General features: G+C 33.0%; 2 protein-coding genes across 2 annotated transcripts; one reads left to right on the forward strand and one right to left on the reverse strand.

Annotated features, from left to right (window-relative positions):
* Nucleotides 1-535: 535 nt before the first annotated feature.
* Nucleotides 536-1,252, forward strand: LOC114168327 (histone H3.2). Its single transcript, XM_028053102.1, has one exon. It carries the CDS (start codon nucleotides 623-625, stop codon nucleotides 1,031-1,033), a length of 411 nt encoding a protein of 136 aa, XP_027908903.1. The 5' UTR covers nucleotides 536-622; the 3' UTR covers nucleotides 1,034-1,252.
* Nucleotides 1,253-9,456: 8,204 nt separating this feature from the next.
* LOC114169611 (protein FAR1-RELATED SEQUENCE 3-like) lies at nucleotides 9,457-21,031 on the reverse strand. The gene is made up of 7 exons (XM_028054848.1): nucleotides 20,812-21,031; nucleotides 17,157-19,481; nucleotides 16,978-17,067; nucleotides 16,537-16,686; nucleotides 14,536-14,651; nucleotides 13,567-13,648; nucleotides 9,457-9,700 (listed from the first exon to the last, which is right to left on the reverse strand). The coding sequence occupies exons 2-5, from the start codon at nucleotides 19,365-19,367 to the stop codon at nucleotides 14,541-14,543; spliced, it is 2,562 nt and encodes an 853-aa protein (XP_027910649.1). The 5' UTR covers nucleotides 19,368-19,481; nucleotides 20,812-21,031; the 3' UTR covers nucleotides 9,457-9,700; nucleotides 13,567-13,648; nucleotides 14,536-14,540.
* Between the last annotated feature and the right edge of the window lie 1,734 nt (nucleotides 21,032-22,765).

Here is a 22,765-nt window from a genome sequence, read left to right on the forward strand (position 1 = left end):
TGCTAATAATTTTATACCTTTTTCTTTATCAAAATTCAATGATATTATTCTTAAAAAATAACATGTACTATTAAAAACACAATCTATTTTATATTCCCATGATTTAATTTAAATTACATAAAAATCAATATTTAAAAATAATAATATTATTTTAAAAGAAATATATTATTTTGTAAATTATAAATTCCTAAACACTGATCACTAATATTTTACATTTTATTTCTTACTATTTACGGATCTATATAAAATCATAAGCAATTACTAATTACTCCTAATAATAAGCAATGATGACAGTAACAAAACTTATTCCTACAGTTAACATGTATTAATAATAATAAATAAATACATAAATAATCCAAGTCAGCTCTGATCTTAGTGTCGACTTCTTATTGGTTCATCGTCAAAGCCACGGATCACAATCACAACCGTACTTTTTAATAAATCAACGACTCAGATTTAACCTATCAGCAACCTAAATTTCAACTTTCCCGCTACATTCTCGTGCTCTCTACAAACCTTATAAATTCTGGCCCAAATTCTCCAAAATTTCGCATTCCCTCTCTCACACACTTTTCAGAGCAATTCAATTCTCAGTGAATCAAACTCTTTTTCTCTCTCTGCCATGGCACGAACCAAACAAACAGCTCGCAAATCCACCGGAGGTAAGGCTCCGAGAAAGCAACTGGCCACAAAAGCTGCCAGGAAGTCTGCTCCGGCAACCGGTGGTGTGAAGAAGCCTCATCGTTTCCGGCCAGGTACAGTGGCGCTGAGGGAGATCAGAAAGTATCAGAAGAGTACGGAGCTTCTGATCCGAAAACTTCCTTTCCAGCGTCTTGTTCGTGAGATCGCACAGGATTTCAAGACCGATCTTCGGTTCCAGAGCAGCGCTGTGTCCGCTTTGCAAGAAGCAGCTGAGGCTTATTTGGTTGGACTCTTCGAAGACACTAATCTCTGTGCCATTCACGCTAAGCGCGTCACCATTATGCCAAAGGATATTCAGCTTGCACGCAGAATCAGAGGCGAAAGGGCTTGATTGATATTGAATCTTTGTGACCACTATGGTATTGATTAATTGCGCATCTACTCTAACAGTTATATAAGATTGTTACTTGTCTTTGAGCTCTGAGAGATTCTGAGACATTTGTTCAGTGTAGTTATCATAGTTCGAGCTGTGAATGGAAGAAAGAGTGAATGAATTTGGTTTTAGTTTTCTTAAATTTTATTTTATTAATTTTAATTGAGTTTTAAATAACTTCATCATTTTATATTCTTATTTTATTTTCATGATTTTAGGTTAGTAATTATTATTTTTTATTAACAATTATATATATATATATATATTTTATTTCTAATATCTTAAAATAATAATATATTCATTCATTTTGGCATTGAATATAACCAAAATTAAATTGTAACCTTCCAAATATGGAGGATGTAATCGATTTCACAATATCATTTCTAGGTTGAGAATAGAAAATGATGTAGAAGGAAAACTTAATAATTTAGAATGCAAGTCTTGTCTGAAATTATGTTATGTTATATTCAAATATATCAATAAGAAATTTAAAATGTATAAATGTGTTTTGTAACCGTTTATTAATTCCAATTAATTTAATGTTATCTATTGTCTGCAATGATAATTTTAATTATGCTATATAACTCAGCATTGATAATACCAAATAAATTCAAAATCATTATAAGAATTTTTAATTTAATAAAAATAAAATGTGTGAATGTCAAATAAAAGGTATAAAATGCTAAAAATAGTACTTTGTTTTCATAAAGTTAACCAAAATCTAGATGTCCTTAGAGAAAAAGGGAACAAAATGTCTTATTTATGTAGATAAACTATCATAAAATATGTGTAAATTAGTAAAGAAGACAAGTGAAGTGTGTTTTCATTACTAAGTTTAAAACTTTAAATAGACAAACTTTTTGAAGACAAACAAAAATGGGATGTTAAGATTTAATGCAAAACAAATGATTTGACACCATTATATGTTTTAAAGATAGATATACACAGGATTGAACCATCAAACAATCTTCAATTATCACACGGTTTATAACATTCGATGATATAGGAATTACCAAGAAAATCCTTACAAATTCTCCATATTGGTTCAACACAATTATTTTGAGCAAGAATCATCACACACCTATGAAAGATCTTTCGATTTCCAAACACCTAGCATCTTTGGCATATCTTTAGCTCCACTATAAACTAAAAATCTTCTAGTTGATCCTTCAAATAATAAAGAATCCATTTAAGAACTTATTAACAAGGTTGTCTAGGCTCACAACATCCATAGAGTTCCATTCTTCCACCATTTTGGAATATTTTTATTATTTAACTTATAGTGAGAAGCAAGAGGTGTGGACACAAATTTCAATTTTATCATTCCAAACTCTCAAGGATTTTTTTTGAAATAAGCCTCTTTAGACACGTAGTAAAGCTTTAAATCTCATTGATTAATCATTTCAATTCCTAAAAAGACAGTGATATTTTGACTCTTAGAAATTGACTCCCATTTTGTACTTCTTGATATGGCTTAGTATTACACATTGATTCTTTCAAAAGAAAATATAGTGATACATTAATAATACTCGACACTAAGCTACATCAGAGAATACAAAATGGGTATCAAATTGTAAGAGTCAACATATAATTTTTACTCCTAAAATCTTCCTAAAAGCTCGAATATTCTTCATATTAAATTCTCAAATTCCTTATTTGGCTTAGCTTTTACTTTCTTAAGATCAGACTTACTATTGCTAGTTATTAGAATGTCATTAACATACAACAAGAAAACTACAAAATGACATAATTTTGAAGTAGATATCGTTGCACATGATTGTTGCACTATAATGTGTTAACCAAAATGAAATATTATTTTTCATTATAATCATTACTACGTTTAACTTTTATAGGAAAAAAGAATTAGTAATTAAGAGTTTGATTTAATTAAAGTGGCAATTATGCCAAACTCCTTTGGTTATACATATATCCAAACATGCCTATCTCATTGAAAAATGATTTTTTGACTATTAAATTTTGACAACTTTCTCTTACAACTTTATATGATATTTTTTAAGTGGTTTTTTATTTTTTTCATTTTCTCATTCTCAATATTTCAAAACCATTTAGAAAATGTCATCTCATGTTGTAAGAAAAAGTGTCAAAATTTAGTAATTAAAATATGGTTAAAATACCTTTTTGGTTCAAATTTTTGTCAACTTTTTTCAAATAGGTCCCTATTTTCGGGGAGTGCTCAAATAGGTCATATTTTGTGTCAATTTGATTCAATTAGGTCCTAATTGTATAGCACCGTTTAAATTGATAACGTTTCACTGTACAATTGGCTTTTCTTTGCTACGTGTTCCATTACTAATCCTACGTGGCAGTGTTTTCTTTATAATCAGATGGTTAATTAGAGACTTAAACATATTACATTTTAAATTAAATGCAAAGAAGGAAAATAATAAAAAAAAGTAAAAGGTTTAAAAAGTGTTAGGGTTTATAAAAAGTCGATGAAGCCATGTTCTTTCTCGTGTGTGACCTTGCTCATGCTTGGAACGTTTAAGCTTTAATGCAGCTTTGTCTCGGACCCAATCTTCTTCTTCATATTGTAATAACTGCATGCAGTGTAGTGTTCCCGCTTCTCGCACCCAAGGTTTAAGACTTATTTGTGATTGTGGAGAAGCTGCAGTTCTCAGGACAACAAGAGCTCCGAGAAATGTGAGTAGAAAGTTCTGGGGTTGTGCTAACTACAAGGTAAGATTGATTTAATTGCTATTCTTTTGGGTATGTCAAATTTGATGAATCTTTTATTTATTTTTTGTTCATCAACAACACTAGAGTGAATCTGGTGGTGTTTGCTGCAATTTTTTCAAATGGTGGTATGAAGACGATGAAGAAAAAGATGCTATTATCGTCAACCAAAACATGAAGATAGAAGATCTCGAGAATGTAGTTAGGGCTCTGAAGAAATGGTTTAATGTATTAGCAATAGTGGTTTGTATTGTTGGGTTGATAAACGTGGTGATGTTGGCCCTAATGCTGAAAAATTGACAGAAAAGGGTTGTAATTGTGAAGCCAATGATGTATGAACCTTTCCAAAATTATGAATAAATTAAGTAATTTATGTTCAATCAGGTTCTTACTTTTGTTATTTATGTTCAATTAGGTCCCAAAATTTAAAAATGATGTTTAATTAGGTTCTATACTGGATAAATTTTTCCTATTTAATAATGTTCCCAATAGACCAGATGACATTGTAATTCAAATCAAACAAAATCCTGATCACATTGATAAATAACAAAATCCTGATAATTCAAATTAAACAAAATCCTGATAATTCAAATTAAAGTTGTTCTCCTTCACCATAATCCTGATTTATCCTACTTACAAAATGAAATAGTCTGTGATCCAAATGATCCAAAAATGGCTAATCAATCGCACAAAATAACAGCCATGAAAGTACAAAATTAAACACCAAATTACATGTACATTAAAAGCTATCTTAAACTGGGTTTTCATACTGAACAATTGGTGGTTCTTGAGATGGTTGGGTTGGTTGTGGAGGAGCAGAAGTTGGTTCTTGAGATGTCTGGGTTGCTTGTGGAGGAGCATCAGTTGGTTGTGAGGACTGTACTTGTGCAGGCACTTGTGGGCAATGTTTTCTATTGTGCCCCAGTTCACGACAAACTCTGCATCTTTTTCTATGGCCACCTTTTCGTAATTGCGTGTCATCTTTCCTCAACTCCCATTGTTCCAACCTTCTCTTTTTCTTGGGTCTCCCAGGCATAATCCTTTTATGTGGAGGCATGACATCTGGAAATCAGTGGTGGGCCACATGTTTTGTCCATTGATACGGAAGGTAATGGAGTTGTCCATCTCTTCATAACTTGATTTCCTGAAACATAAAGGGATATAATCTTCTTCATTGAAGTTCAAGAACCTGATGGCAGCACGAGATGCCAGTTATCATCCACTTTCTGCAGCTGCAATCTTGGGTGTCTAGGTTGACAACATACTTGTCACCTACCACTGAAAGGTGTGCAACTTCAAATACTTTCCCCCTTGCACAACTACATCAGAATTCATATACACAGATCAGGTTTTACATCAACACTGAAATGGTTATACATCAGCAGCACATAAATAAGTCATACCTTGGGATTTAATATCTAGTTTTTTGGATTCTTCTTGTAGGCTGTTATTTATTTTAGGACAGATCTGCCCCTCCATTTTTTCCACCTTCTGTCTTTTAGATTGCCACCTCTTCATCATGTATAGTCGTATGTCTTCCAACATTGAGATAACATGTTTGCTCCTAGCATCAACAAGGACACTATTAAATGCCTCTATCATGTTGTTTACAATTGTGTCAGTGGCAGCATTCCTGGTGAATCTTGATCTGGACCAAAATCTGTGTATTCACAAACATTAATTATGATAAGTCAGTTTTTATATAAAACAGTATAAAAAAATGAGATATGAATACAAACCTAGGTGGTATAGCAATGAGGTACTTGAAAGCATCCTCATTCTCCTTTTTTATATCTCTTATTGCCCTTTCCCATGCCACAGGGTGTGTCACAATCGTTGCCTTCCACATTAAGTTCTTCAACTTCTGACCAGCAAAGCGTTTTCTGAAATTGGAGTACAGATGCCTCATACAAAATCGTTGCTCTGCACCAGGTAATAACTCCTGAATCGCAGGCAACATACCCTGTTTACAAAGCAAAAATATGAAGAAAAATGAATACAACAGATGCCTAAAAAATGTTGAATATGAAGAAAAATAATACAATGAACAGAACATGCAGACCTTTTGTTGATCGGACATAAATGTACATGCCACACATACTTCAGTTCTGCCTAGATCATCCACTAGGATTTTCAGAAACCATTTCCAAGTCTCTTTGTTCTTTACCTCCACAATGGCATATGCTAGAGGGAGCATCTGGTCGTTAGCATCCCTCGCCACTGCAGTTAGCAACTCGCCCCCATATTTCCCTTTCAGGAAGCAACCATCTAACCCAATAAAGGGGCGACAAACCACAAAAGCATCTTTGCATGCTTTAAAACATGTGTAAAACCTACCAAATATTGATTCACCTTGCATTTCATCCACTTTCACTTTCAGTGTGCTACCAGGATTGCATCTCAAAATTTCATATGCATAGTCATGTATTCTTCGAAATTGTTCTTTGAATGACCCTTCCACTTGGTATGAAGCTAAGGACTTTGCCCTACGAGCCATAGCCACTAAAATACTTGTATTCCACTTCCTCAACCCCTTCTCTCGCACATCCTTAATCTTGAATTTAGGATTTTCAATTAAAGACTTTTCTACCTTCTTACTAAGCCATTTTGCGCTCATAATCTTAAGTTTGAACTCCCTAGAACAAATATGCCTATCAACCACTTTTCTTAATTGCCATGTCTTGCGTAAAGGAATATATGCAGCATATGCAGACCATTCACATTTTCCTTGTGCCCCCATACATTTCACTCTCACTCTTTGTTTATCATTTTTAACCCACCTTATATTTCTACCAGAATGAACGACATAAGTTATTATGGCTTGTTGCAAATGTTCCTTATCTATGAAATTTGTGCCCACATCCCACTTATAGTCAGCCATGGAATTTGGCATGACAAATGTCCCAAAAGGACCACAACTACCCCCTTCATCACTTGAACTGTCATCAACACAACCTTCATCATCACTTTCGTTAAGGCTAATCAGCTCATCTGATTGCCATTCATCTCCTGTTGTCTCTCTATCCGAAATTTGATAACTACAATCTTCCTCACTGTCGCTATATTCCTCTTCCTCACTTTCTCTTTTTCAGTATGCTCCACTTGGTCAGACTCTTGCTCATTATGCACCTGACATTGCACCTCCACACCTTCAAACAAATTGTGATCACCATTGTCCAAACTGATCTGGACATCAACAAGTCCCTCAACCTCATCTTGAACTCCTTCCTCACCCCTCACATCAGTTTCCTTAACTTGAGGCAAATGATTCCTCAAGTGAGATTGCACCTCACATTCACTTAAACCATCACCCCCCATCTGCACTTCAACCTCAACCTCAAGAACCTGCTCATTAACCTCTTCCACAACTTGGACATGAACCTCCTCATTAACCTCCTCTTGAACCTCCTACCGAACCTCCTCATTAAGCTTCTCATTAACCTTGTCCACATCATCATTTTCCATAACTTCTACTTCAGAAATACCATGCACAATAAACATGTGAATTTGGCCATAGTGCTTGGCAACAAGCATCATGTTTATTGCACCTTTGTCATCAACCAACATATACATGACATTCTTAATTGCATACCATAATTCCTTAACATTAACATAGCCCATTTCCCTTATTTCCCCTGTCACCTCAAAATAACTACACCTGTCTGGGTCACAGGCCCAAACAGTGGTTTCCCCACCTATGCAATTAACATGACCATGTTGTTTAAAAAGTCCACCATGGTGGACCACAACTTCGAAACTTTCATCGTACATCTCACACCACTATTCAAATAAGTGACAAACCTATCTGGTAGATATAAAAAAAATTGTAAAGCAGGGTCCACGAAAACATTTAATATGGCATAAAATATTTGAAAGAAACACACAGGGTCCACGAACACAAAGGGACCACAACTTTGAAAGAAACAAAACCGACACCGACAAAGCATGCACACAACCCCAATCCACTGACAAAGATGTTCACTAAAATAGGGAAAAGGAGTGGGACACTCCAACGAAAACGACAATGGCATACAATAGCAGACAATGGCAACACAAACGCACAATCAAACAAACATAACAGCTTTCGAAAATCACACCAACCCAATCGCAAACCAGAAAAAACCCAATTGCAAAAACGAAAAACGCAAATGCAAACGAAAACCTAACCTGCCTTTGATGTCTTCGATGAATTGATGATGATCTCGATAGCAATGGCAGAGAAGCTACCTTCCTTTCTTTCTTTCCCCCAAATTCGAGTAAACCTAACCTAAATCCCCAATTTTCTCAGCACAAACCTAAATACGTTTTAACCCCTTTTACTTTTAATCTGCATTGCATTTTTTTTTTAATTTTCCTTTCTTTTTTTAATTTTCATTTTTTGCATTTAATTTAAAACGTAATATGTTTAACCCTCTAACTAATCATCTGATTATAAAGAAAACATTGTCACGTAAGATTAGTAAATGGAACACGTAGCAAAGAAAAGCCAACTGTACAATGAAACGTTATCGATTTAAACGGCGTTACCCAATTAGGACCTATTTGAACACCCCCAAAAATTGAGACCTATTTGAAAAAAGTTGATGAAAATTAGAACAAAAAGATATTTTAACCAAAATATCATTGTCCTATCTCATTCTCATTGACTTTTAAAATTAATGTTTTCTCAATCATTTTGTTTTTGGAAGAAAAGTTGTACATAAAGAATCTATAAATTAAGAACAAATTTGATGGATAAAACATATTGTTTGGTGCTGATAGTCAATATAAGCACTATAGTCTTAAATGATTACCAACTTAATTTTTTTGTACAACAATTAATTGAAAATAGAAATATTTTCTCGAAATGAGACAACAATGCCTTGCATATATTTTTACATAAGGCTTCAATTATTCCATAACCATGAGCATTAGATACCTCTTTCTAGGTTAAATACCAATTAATGAAGTTACAATGTCTTTTTCTCTTGATTTCAAATGAAACAATTCGTGATAATTGTGTAGTTAGGACTTGTAAGAGTCAACATTTTAACAATTCCATCTTTTGTTTTGCAGTCTAAGCATCCCTAACAACGCAGAAAAATTTAGGCATGAAAACTTTTTGTTTGGTTACAAATAATCGACTCATTGGGTTTTTTATGCTTTTTGAAAATTTGTCATCTTTTAGTTAGTCTTTAAAAATGTTTAAAAAAAACTAGTACCTTAAGGTAAGCACCATCTTTCATTTTTTTTATTATTTGTATGATTGGTATTGTTAAATAAATTTCATTTTCAATTACCTTCTCTACCTTGAACTCTTACTCTTTTCCTTCCTTCTAAGATTTACTAATATATTGATTTAATCTCAATGCTTCTCCATCTTGAACCTCACTAACTCAATGAAAGTGAGAATATTCAAATAAAAAAAATCTACCACTCCCTACCTACTTCAACTATTGAAACAAGCAATTTAAGAGTTTTGTTTCAAAATCCAAACAAATCTTCAGGTACAAGAAAGATTTTTTTTTTTTTCTAGAGTTCAAAGAAAATGAAGAAATTCCAGTTCCTCAAGGGATGAAAAATTAGGATGGTGTGTTTTGTGTGTGGGATAAAACAAATTGAAATGGTGAGAACTCTGAAAAGGTTGAGTTGAATGGAAGAAACTATAAGCACAGGCTATAAAAGGTAGGGGGAAGATAGAAACAAAGGAAAATACAATGAAAGAGGATTTAAATGATTTTGAAGGTGTCATATATCTACCATAGAAAAAAACTCATCTCAGAAACACACTTAAATGTTCTTGTCCATATGCACACATATTTACCTGTAATTAAATATTACTGCCATTATTTGCCATAGGAACCAAATGCAAGAAAAACTTTTATCTTGCAGAAATTCTTCCTTCAAGTTGAAGCATGGTACAACATCTAGGTTTTCTAACCACCTCACTTACTGCAAATTCGAAGGGAAAAGAAAAACACTGAATGAGAATTCTTCTCGAGAGATCTAGAGTAATAAAAAATCAATAGATCAATATATTAATGTTCCTCTATTGAACCTTCAAAATATATTAATGTTGGTATATTAAAAAGGTTTTTAATATATTTTAAAGCATCAAAATCAATATCCATTAATTTATTATGAGGGCTCAACATAGGGGCAATACCAAAAACCCAAGAATCCAAATTTGAGAGAATAATTTATGATGGTTTAGACATGCCCTAATAATATAGGTATAGTAGTAGTAGTAGACAACTACAATCAATAAAATAGTATAGAGTAATAAATAAATAAATAAAAAGAATATGGTTGCAATTTGCAAAATCTTGAAGAATATTGTTGGATATACTAAAAGACAAGAATATTCGGGTTGTTTTGTTTACATGATCAAGGATCAGGGAAAACCATCTTTCTCTAAATCTTTTTTTAATGTTTGGGCATAAAAATGTACATTTAACCATGTTCTTAATAATGCGTACGATATTTCTTTGTTCCAATTACCTTCTCCTTGCATCAAGGGAGATATGGTTTCGATACAAATAGTTGAAGAAGTTTATCTTACTGGTCTGGAGGAGTGCAAAAATCATTTGCATGGATGTGTCTTGTTATCGAAAATGGATAAACTGCTTACACACTTGGATCTTTGTAAAAGAAGCTTGACGTGGCTTGGAAGCATTTGGGTCAATGGAAGACTATTCCACTTGGCAAAGGGTTCTATGAATTTGTTTTTTCTTCTTTAAAAGACATGAGAAGGGGTTTGGCTATTGGAACTTGGAATTTATCTCCTGACATTCTTCGTGTTTTTTCTTGAGCTAAAGATTTTGTCCCTGCTTCTATGAAGCTGACGAAAACCCAATGTTGGGTATGTATACATCGCCTTCCTTTAAAGTATTGCCACTTGAAGGTTATATTCTCAATTGCATGTGGTATTGACACACGTTTATCTTAGATGACTACACTAACAATAAGCCCCAATGTTTCTTTGCACGTGTCTTGGTTGATGTTGATTTGTTATCTGATTTGCCTAATCAAATTTTGGTGGAAGACTACAATTTGCATTTATTGTTGAGGTGGAGTATGAGAAATTGCCTCTATTTTGTTCAAATTGTCAAATGATATGATTGGTCATGATCTACCTAATTGTAGACGATTACAAGATGCGGATGTTATTTTTGGTAGGGAGAAAACAATTGGAGGAAAAAATACAACAACATTACCGTCCTAAGGAAGTTGGTGCCCAGGATGGGAATAAGGGCTCTCTAGGTTCGATTTCAGTGTTTCATCCGGTGGTACAACCCGTGGAGCATGTTGAGGAACCTGTGAAGTCCCTGGAGGAGTCTGTGAATCCTGTGGTGAAGCTCGTGGTAAAACCTGGTGAAGCCTAATGTGGAGCCTCAAGTTCATCCTATCATGGTGCAATCTTTTGTGGTATTGCCTGCTGCTCAGTCACATTCTGAGCTAGTGATGGTTAATCATGATAATATATGAGTTATGAATCAATATTCTCTTGTTAAGAATCTAGATGTTTCTACTAGTGGTGTGCCAGTAGAGCCTAATTCCTTGGTTGGTATGTCTTCTTTGGATGATGTCACTCCCATCAATAGTTTGCAGGGTTTACAACATAGGGTTTACAACATCTAGATTCATCTCATAGCGGTTCTGAGGTCGTTCCTAATTCTTTGACGTTTAAGGAAGCTTTGTTTTGCGAAAGAATTGAACTTAACTTCTAAACGAGCTAATATGTATGATGAGAGGGAATTTTCTAATACTGAAAAGAATGATAAGCCGGTTCAAACTACAAGAAAACCTAGTAAAAATAGACCAAAGAAAGTTAATACTAAATCTTTTAAAACAAGGACTTCTAAAAAGTTTTAGAAGTCTTTCTTGGAAAGTGGGAGGGTTACGTAATGATAAACCTCTTAATATGCTAAGGAATTTCCATTCATGTACTTACTCAGTTGTTTCTTCATAATAGATTTTTCTTGCCTATGTATGTGATGTAATTTTATCATGGGTCTGGCCCATGTTTTTATGTTCTTTTTCTTTTCTTTAATAAAATTTTCATGTTATGGCATTGATGCCTGACATGAGCTTTATTTGGAACTAAAAGACAAGAAAGGAAAGTTATGTAATAATTTTTTTATAATTTTTATATGATGAAATGTTGAATATGTTGTTTCATAATTATTTATGTAAGAAATGAAAACTGGGTATGTGAATGGACCGGCTTGTATCTACATAAACCCGTATTATAAAATAACTTGTTTGTATACCTTATATTTTAACAAGTCTTGGTTTTTATAACTGCACCTGCAAAATTTATATTAAAATAATATAGATATACTTCTTAAACACTATAAGCATTTCAAGTATCTCACGTAAATTCCCAAATTTAAATAAAAAAATTAAATTAAAATATAAAGTATATTAAACATTAAATTACAACAAGATATAAAATAATATCAAATATCTTCACTAATTATGTTCGGTTTCTTCCATAATATGAACAAAATATAAAATACTTTCAAAATAAAATAAAATTGCATCAAATATCTTCACTAATTATGTTTAATTTCATCTTTAATATACATAGTGAGTAGCTTGCAGCAATAATGCAAGCTGGGTATAAAAAACCAGGCAAAAAATTTAGTAAAAAAATGCATAAAACACTCCAGAGGCACTAAGAAAGACGCCAAAAAACATGAATTTCAGACTCATTTATGTGTAAAGGATCAATTTATCCTATATTTTAACAAAATTAATTTAGATGAAATAAAATCATATTGACAATTAGTATTAAAAATGCAAGTGTGCCTCTGTGTATCTCATCACCAGGCTGAAAATGGTGAGTGATTTGCATTGTAAAACTAGCATCTTTCCTTAACTTTTTTCGGTGCCCCTAGGGAGGAAGAAGAATAAGCAACAACTCATGGTTTTTATAGACTATTCATATAAGGCTATTTCTTCCTCGATAGAGAACATTTTGAATTGGTTGGAATGTACAATACAGAATAATATTACAGATTTTTGGATTACACAATGCTGAATACATTTCTGGATATTGAAATTTAGGATCTGTTTTTGTATTCTAAATTATAAAATCCAAAAATATATTTCAAGTAGCACAATCCAAAAATGTATTCTAGATTGCACAATTCGAAAATGCATTTTGGACAGTATATCAACCTTCAAGTGTTCAACAAACTAAAAACATTCATTTCAATAAGAAAAGGTTCATTTTCAACCAAGTATAAAGAAGAAATAAAGTTTAAAGATGACTAAATAATTAAAAGTATAATCCTGAGTAAGTTGCAATGGCAACCAACACAAAACCACAGATAGTTTGGAATTCTATAGAAAACTACAACAAATAGAACTTTGAAGAGAATAAGCATAATAGGAGCAGATTATGATCAATAAAAACTAAGCTGTTTTTTTTTTTTGCTCAGCAATAAAAACTAAGCTGTATTTGTGCAATTACTGTAATAAGGAGGACCGATGTAGTGAAATTGGTAACAAGACTTTTTTTGAAGAAAAACAAAATTCACCCATGGATAAAAAAGTTTAGTGCCTTAGTTTGTTTATAAAAATAGAAATATATAAAAACCTATAATCCTAACAATGCAGAGAAAACTCAATAGTCACTTGATTATAAAATTACTGGACATATAAGAAATATAAAAGTGAAAGGATTTTTTCATGCACAGCTCACCATATGCCTCTGAAGCTGTTCTTTGTGCTTCATGAAATTGTGTTAAAACTCACAAAAGAACACCTTAAAAAGGTCATTCTATTATTGTTGGAATGGGGAAAAGTACCTTGTCTCAATCTCATATCTTCCAACCTCAATAGTAGCTATCTTTTCACTTTTGTAAATTCCTCATATTCTCGCACATGTCCCTATAATTTAACAATACGCATATAAATTTAAAATACAATGAACAAATTGAGAGTTGGAGCAGGAATAATCTGACCAGCCAGTAGAATATACTAGTTTCAACTTTTACGTACAAGAAAACAATGATTGGCATCCAGCTCCAACAAAGCAAATCACAAATTCACAATTACATGTTTCATGCAATTTCAATCTTACTATTAAAGCTACTTACGATACCCTATTCATATCTATACTAAACCAGAACAAAAGAGAAAAAAAGAAGAAACTAAGACAGTACTCTTCACACTTGTCTCTCTTTCCTTCTCTATCCTTTATAACAATGATAACAATAACAAAGATGGTGATATGTTACTAGTTACATTGACATTGAATTTTATTCAACCACATATAACTGTAAAAAATGACACATGATGGTGATGAATCTGAAATTAATAACCAAAATAGAAACCAAGATGACACATGACAGATGAGTCTGAAAAAAAAGGAAAACAAGGAGTTTGTTGAAAATTCACAGACAAGGGAGGTTAAGGAAATTAGTACATATTTGCCACTGCTGTTGAGACTATCACTGCTAATATACAAATGAGAAAAAGAGAAAGAACTCCGAAATGATATATTATGATACTGATAATATAATGATGAGATACGAAATCCGTATGTGCCTATTCATATCGCTGTTATTGTCTAAGTACAAGCACAGTCAAATAAAACAGGTCCAGCCTAATAAAATTCTTACACTCACAATAAAAATATATTCAGATAATCATTATTATTGTTATCATTTAAGTTGAATATCCAGAAAAAGCAATGAAGAGTATAGAATTTTATACCTTTAATCCAATACTTCCAATAAAAGATGAAATCAAAAAGCTGGAAATAGAATGCTTACAACTCCTAGAGCTGCTCCCGGATGTAGGCCATAGATCTCAGCATGGAGCCGAGAGTATCTCTAGAAACTTGGAATTTCACCTCAGTTTGCCCAGTAGTTGTCTTCGTATCCTGGAGCTGGATGATGTAGAACTATAAAATTAGACAAAATATCTTGGACATAACACAATCTTATAGAACACAACGAAACTTTTTTCTTAGACTGCATATGTTGCATACTTAATCATGTCTGTACAAGAAATATGGAATCTATTGGAAATCTCATATTAACTACAGATGGTCAAATTATAGTATAAATGGGTACAAATCTCAATTGATTTTGTAAAGTTGGAAATCTTAAAGTTTACTATCTAAAATAATCAAAATAACGTGATCAATATCAAGTCTAAGAATAATTTAAATACTGCTGGACTATCTAAAATCACTAACATGGTGAATTTATAATCAAAAGTATCTTTTTAGTAGAAGTTGCATAAAAATAATTGTTCATGCAACTCAAGGGGTGGTAGTTAGGTAAATTTCTCCCAGAAGATACGATTCTGGGATTCAAACCCGTGACATGGTAAAAGAAAACATTTTATTTTGCATTTCAAGATATCATATGCTCCGGAATTAACTGCTGGATGTTCTCAATTCAGATAATATCATACAAAAGAAAATAACCATGTAGCTATCAGATTGTCTGGATTAATATAGTCTTATAACTCTAATTTCCAATAAATTAGTCATCCAAAAGCTCCCGCTTTACACCCATATCCTTTAAGACTGAATGAAAATTAATAAATTTATTAATTATCCACCATACAAGAAGTTATTTGAGCTTCTATAAAAATTGGACTTATTAGTATATTTTGTACCATTGATACAATGATGGAACATTAAATATGCTACAGAATCTACTTCAGTTCCATATAATACCGAGACTTCAACATCCAGTTTAATTAAATTTTACAAATTCTCTAAAGCATTACAATGATTCACAAATACTTTTGCTTAGGAGCATTCACTTCTAGAGACCGTGCAACTGACCTCCTCCTTATCATATCGACATCAAGTGTTCTCTCAATGTACTTCTCCAATCAGCTTAAGCTAACAAATGGCTTGTGATTGAATTTGCATCTAACACATTCCCACAAAAAAACACTGGACTTGTAGGCATGTTCAATACAAAGACCAGCTCCACCATGTACAAATATTCAACTTAAGAAAGAATGAAAGTCACACAGATTGAACTCTTAACCAATTAATCATAAAATCTATAATACCACTTGTTGAGGTTTGGGGAACCCAATTGCCAGAAAGACTTGGCCCACCTTTTTCATGTATTTTCCAACTTGTTACAACTATTAACCAAACCAAGCCATCTCACTGCTCATCACTGGACTATAACACCTACTCATACTGCTGTTTCCCCAATATTTGTCCCAGCCAAAACAATGGCTCTTATATTATAAGAAGAAACAGCTACTCTAAGAGTTTAAGCTATTAGGTCAAAGCTCGTGATTGATTTCTTTATCTAGCAATATACATTAGCTAGTTAATTCTTATTACAATGTTTGAGTCCCAGATTTTGTAGAATAAATAGCTTAACATTGTACATAAGCCATAACACATTTATAACAAAATGATAGCCGGATTCTAAGAATGACATTAACTCTCACGAGCAATGTTATGATAAGAACTTAGGTATTAGGGAGTGCCTTTATAGATGGTTATTTATACCAAATAGTGGTAAAGAATTTCAATTGAAGGGTTAAACAGTTCAGTAATAAATACTTCAGCATACTATTAGTGTAACCACAGTGAAAACGAAAGGAAAATAAAATCATCAGTGGAACTTCTCAAACTTTAAAGATTGTAACCCTCATATTTGGAGGTTTCACTTATATGAAATGAGAGCATTCGAAGTGGATATGTACATCGACAAAAAGATTATACTTGATTGATTGTGAAATATTTAGGATCTAGTAAGAGTATATGATCATGATCTGAGTTTACATACCCTCAGATTGATGACGGCAACTCTATTGACTGGTGCATTTAGCTGATGACTAATGTAAGTCATTGATCTCAACATAGGCTCCAAAGTTACCCTTGTCACCCTGAATTGCACTTCTGTCTCTCCTAAAGGGCTCTTTCCATAATCTTGCAGCTGCAAGAGGAAGAGAAAAATAATTAACAGCGAGGAAAGAATATTTCAGCACGTTATAACTGTTATCTACACATGGAAAACAATATGATAAGTGAAATAACCTAGATTGTTAGTATTTTAAACAGATAGCATGAGTGTTAAATAGATATCTGGAAGAAGTTGATCTCTTACTACAACTACAGAGAATATTGAAGCCACATTATATTAATCAAAGTATGCGACACGGGATATTGAGATATCTGTTTCTCGGTTAAAAAAGATAATTGTAAAGAGAACATAGGTTATACATACCTTCATGTTAATAACTGCAATTTTACTAGATTGGCTTGAATTCTTATTTTCGATGATCCAAGTCATAGACTTGAAACACATGAGGACAACCTGCATAGATAAATAACAGTCAAGTAAAGCAGTTATCAGCATAAGTAGATGAAATGACTAATAATTGCGAGGGTGATTCCAATCAATACAGAATTATCTGGAGGGCCACCATCCTGGTGAATAGAAACAGGAGCCATACTAGGATGATTCAGATCAGTAACAGGAAGCCCAAGGCCGCTATGATTCAAGTGATTTGACACTGAATCTAGCCAAGGCCACAGTGATGGGATGACATCTGAAATTGATGAAGGGCTCTTCTTGCTATTGTCTTCCTGACAGCATCCATTACCCTGAGTGTTTGGAGGTTTGACTTTTGCAATATTTTTCTTCATAACACCTACCCTTTTAGCACCCTCTCTCAGAGCATTCATTGCAACATTATAAGTCTCAACGGCAATTGCCCCTTCTTCAGCAAGCTTAATGGCTTCTCGACATAAACTATTAAAACGTATAGTGAGATTTTCAATGTTAAGTGGACCTGTTGTTTTTTCATCAGTTCCAATACCAGATTTTGCATTCTTTGTCCATCGCTTTAAAATGTAGTGTGATGGAAGGGTAAGGACATTTGTTACAGTGAAAACAGTCAATACATGTCGACAAAGAATGCCAGAGTATTCAAACATCTGACAGCTGCAGTTTGCCTTCATTTCAGACATATTTAATGTGACCATGTATGCCTTGTGATCATGTTCATATTTTGCAACCCTGTATTTACTGATAACACCATCATTTTCAACATTATTTGCAGTATATGCAAAAGTTTCCACCAGTTCCTCCTGAAACTTTGCAAAAATCTTGTTAGTGTACATATTTGCTGCCTGTTGTTCCATTGGTGATGGAGTCCTCAGTACTGGCGTGTTACAAATAGTCTCATAATCTGCTTCTACTTCTCTTTCCAATGAATGTTCAAGTGATATTTCATACTGCCTAAAGAATAAAGGTATGGTTGTCTGTTGATTTACATAGCCATCAAAAAAGGAGTTTACCCCGTGGTTTGAAGTAATAGCACCAAAGAAAGTATCACGAAAGTAAACAGGGGCCCATTGTTTACGAGCATTATATACTGCCTGAAGCCAATCATTTTTCTGGAGATCATATTTATCAAGAAGAGACTTCCATGTTGATTCAAAATCCTCAGTAGTCTCAGAAAAATTGATACAGCCATATAGATCACCATAGAACGAAGGATGAGCAAGGTAAATATGAGTCAATCTTTCTTGACCTTCTCTTAAAATGTGCCACTTACAAATACAATGGCGAGTTTCTGGGAACACATGAGAAACGGCTGCTTGTATGGCTCTATCTTGGTCTGTGGTTATGGAAACAGGTGGTCGATCATTCATAGCAGATAGCCATGTCTTGAATAGCCATGTAAAGGAAGACTCTGATTCGTCTAGCAGTAATGAACAACCAAATAAAACCATCTGGCCGTGGTGATTGAATCCTGTAAATGGAGCAAATGGGATTTGGTATTGATTTGGTCTATACATTGTGTCAAAAATCACAGCATCACCAAAGTAATTATAAGCTGTTCTTGACCTTGCATCCGCCCAGAATGCATTGGTCATGCGGTTTTCATCATCTAGTTGTATTGCATAATAGAAGCCAGGGTTTTCACCCTGCATCTTCTTAAAATAATTCAGAAGATTTTGAGCATCTCTTCCAAGAGTCCTCTTTTGAGAAGATCTTGCATAGGTAAGCGACCCAATGTTTCTCATTGGATGACATTTTTCTGCTGGAAAGGAGTTCCTAACTGAACTAATGGGATCTAAATGATTTCCATTCAAGGCACAAGATTCATTCCGGGCATCAAATGTCGCTATAACATTCCTTGCAGCACCTACATAATGTCTACTGGGTTGACGGTTCTGCACCTTTCTAGAGGAAGCAAGGGAATGGTTATGGTCCTCAACAAATTTCGTCACTATCCAGTTTGCATCTTTTCTCTCTACCCTAAGCATTGCATTGCAACTTACTATGTTCTTCCTTTTAAATACCTCTCTGGAACAAGCAAAGTCCCAAGTTATAATTGGACCATCAGGCTTAGCACGGTAGAATTGACCAACATGTGTGCTAAATCCTACATCTCTTGCATATGCATCATAAAATGATTTTGCAAAATCTTCAGATTCAAACAGCATGCCCACAAGTGGTTTCCTATAAGCATCACCATCCTGGCTATTTACTTCTCTTTCAGCCAAGTTTACTTTCATATTTTGTTCCTCATCTTTTTCAGTTTCAACATTTTCAGAAGCTGGTCTATCACTGTTTTCCCCTTCATCTACTGCCTCAACGTTCATGATAGCTTAGCAAATGATACAAAGGCTTCATTTGTTCTCCTTGAAAGGACTGGAAAACATGACTTGTGCTAATCCTTTAGAAGCAATGATGGAAATTTCCTGCATTATCTCTACCTACATAATGCATTGAACAAATACATCAGTCTGAAAGAGTTCATAGAATACATACAATTATGCACTTAGGAAGTAAGTTTCAAATTCTATAACCTAGAAGGTTGAAGGAATGTCCAAAAGTTTAAAATGTTAAAATGACAAATACTGACAACCAATTAGAGATATTAAAGATCCTACTGCATGATAATGCTACTTTATTCTAAACAAGAAAGCAAGGTTTTTGGCAGATTGGGTGATTTAATTAAAAGAAAAAAAGTGTCACAATTTTGACTAACTTCGGAGAAAGATTATATCTATGTGTTCCGGAAAACCCTTAATTGAAACTAGGGAATCATTTTCAGGGAAGATCAAATTGAAATTGGTATAAAAAGAAACTAAATTTAATTTTCATGTGAAAAGATAAATGCACTTAAAATAATTCACATGTTAATGTTAGAGGTTTCTACAAATGTAAACTTGTTCTATATAAAGAACAGGCATCAAGTTGAGATGTTGAATGTTAAAGAATACAATAATATAAAAGTCTAGCAAATGAAAATTTTAAACTAAATTTAAAAAATTCACAACATAAAGCCAGAAAAAAAAAGATTACTGTAGAATTATTGAACCTTAAATTAACAAACTGCAAGATCCTTTGGAAATTTGCCATGATAGTAATTTTATTAAACCATGAGGGACTATCTGCTTCAGTGTTGAAATTGGGCTAGAAAATAAGCTAGACCACCTTTGCCTGGTCTAAAGAAATATAAATAACATAAAATAAAAACCTAAATTTGCAAAGGAAATACTCAAACATTATTAGAGATAGTTTTCAGAACACCAATCCATTATTCCTCCAAAAAAATACACAAACTCTTCAATCCAATAACTTTTTATTCCTCACCTCAGACAACCATTGAATCACATTAAAATTAAAAATGTGCAAAGAAAATACTCCCAAATATGATAAAAATAATTTTCCTGATCACCTACTCAATTTTGCTTCAAAATTTTTACATAAACCATTCAATTCAATAACATATTTTCTCTCTTTCTTCAAAAAAAAAAAAAAAAAACTACACATTGAGAATACAACATCATCTCCAACAAATACAATAAATTTCACTACAATTGCTGACCCAAAATAATCTTACGCTTTTACAGTTCTCAAAGAGCATGTCATAAAAACCCATTCATAATTATTTGATTCTTGTCACTTCAAAACGAGCAATGGTTAAAAAAACATTATGTTTCTTAATTACCATAAACATAGATAAATAAATTCATTTAAAAAATCTAAACTTGTTGGCATTATATGTTGTAAATGAACAAGAAAGCAGAATTCACTCACCTGAGGACCAAAAGAAGGAACTGGGTTGAGGCAGAGATTGTGAGTGAAATGAAAACGCAGCGTTTATGCCCACAAACCCTTGTCGTTGGATATTAGCGATTATGAGAAGAGGAAGAAGAGCTTGAGTCACACCGTGGAAGAGTGGGATGGGAGTGTCCAAAAACCAGAAACAAACGTTAGTAATTCCACATTTCAATGTACTTTCACACTTCATTCATACTCACATTTCCCCATTTGTTTTAAAATTTAAATCATATTTTACTATATATATTATATATTACATATTATACAAATAAAGGTGAATGAAGTCTTCAACTCACCACATAAAGATATTATATTACAGGGAATTCTGAAAGAACATTTAATCAAATAAGAAAATAAATTATATTATAGAAAAGTGAGTAAATTATTTTGTAAGTTAGAAATATTGTATATGTTATTAGTAATTAAATTCTGAAATGGATTTTTACAAATTAACTTATAACTACATTTAACAAAATTTAATTATTCTAATATAAATTTCATAACAATATTCCTTAAAACATAGATTATTTTAATATATGATCGAATTTAGTCTCGGTCATAAAAACATATTTAAAATATAATTAAATGTATAAATTGATATATAGGGAGTGAAAATAATATTTTGTATATTTTGTATTTTTGAGGAAGAAGTGTACATTTTAAATATAAAAAAAAAACATAAGAAAGTAAGCTTAATTGGTATTTTGATTCCATGTTTATAGGATTGTTTAGTATGATTTCTTCTTCTTCTTTTTTTCAATTTAGTCTTCATTTTATTTAAAATAGTCAACATTGTCTCTCATGTTGAATTAGTGTTAACATCAGGTGACCAGGTGACCACATGTCAATACAAACCACTATTTGGAAACAATCATGTATCCTCCCTCCACCTTATTTTCTTACTCGTCGCCCTGACTCACCGCCACTTAACTATTATGGTCATCTCTATCCATTGTCTGGCTGATCACGTTCCGTATTTCATTGCTAGCGACTTAGGGACACACTCATCACATGTATCGTAGTCAATGTGTTTTTAAGGTTCACTCAATCCAATTTCACCAGTAATTGAAATGCATCATATGTTTGTTTGATTTTGTGTTTTTATTTTGACAATGAAATTGTTGCTAGTGTAGGCCCTTAAAAGGAGCAGAGCTACTGAGGTGTCCTTTGCATTTGGATGGTGATGATGAAGAACGAGAACACCTTTAACAATTATCTCATCGCTAAAGTCAAGTTCTCCTTCGTAGTAATCTTTTCCTCTTACGCCTTTAACAATTAACCACCACAATTTTCCCACCTTCTCCTTCTTCTTCAACTCTTGCACTGAAGACTATAAAGACTACCACAAACGTATTTAGAAAGGAATGAATGATTCCATTCACATAATTCATGAGTAGGGTTGGGGGCATTTGTTACACCAAACAACATCTCATATACTCATAGTGCTTGTACCTTGATTTGAAAGTTGTCTTTTGTACATCTTTATCCTAAACTAAAATCTAATAATACCTTAACCTCAAATCTATCTTAAAGAATATTGTTGTTCCCTACAATTGGTCCATCACATAATCAACTTTAGGCAACAAATATTTGTTGTTGATTGTGAATTTATTTAGTTGTTTGTAATCCATACATATATAATTTATAATTCTCATTTTCTTCTTCATTAGTAACTTTGGTGCTAAAGGAGACACACTTAGCAGTATGATACATTGTTTCTCAAGCAAATCCTTTATTTGTTTCTTCAATTCCATTAACTTAGTTGAAGTCATTCTATAAAGGGCTACTAATACTGGCCTAAAACTTGGTACCGAGTCAATAGAAAATTTTACTTCTCTTTTTAAGAGATAATCCAAGCACTTTATCTGAAAATACATCCATATACGCCCTTGCAACAAGTGTTTGGTCTTCTTCTCTTCACAATTGTCAT

Source organism: Vigna unguiculata, chromosome 11 (assembly GCF_004118075.2).
Source record: "Vigna unguiculata cultivar IT97K-499-35 chromosome 11, ASM411807v1, whole genome shotgun sequence".
Classification (NCBI taxonomy): domain Eukaryota; kingdom Viridiplantae; phylum Streptophyta; class Magnoliopsida; order Fabales; family Fabaceae; genus Vigna; species Vigna unguiculata.

Coding starts and splice junctions, on each gene's coding strand:
- LOC114169611 (XM_028054848.1), bottom strand. CDS start 19,367: ATGAACGTTGAGGCAGTAGATGAAGGGGAAAACAGTGATAGACCAGCT. Junction 16,687..16,977: donor TTGCAGTTATTAACATGAAG/GTATGTATAACC, acceptor TTCCTCTTGCAG/CTGCAAGATTATGGAAAGAG. Junction 14,652..16,536: donor TTGCCGTCATCAATCTGAGG/GTATGTAAACTC, acceptor TACATCATCCAG/CTCCAGGATACGAAGACAAC.
- LOC114168327 (XM_028053102.1), top strand. CDS start 623: ATGGCACGAACCAAACAAACAGCTCGCAAATCCACCGGAGGTAAGGCT.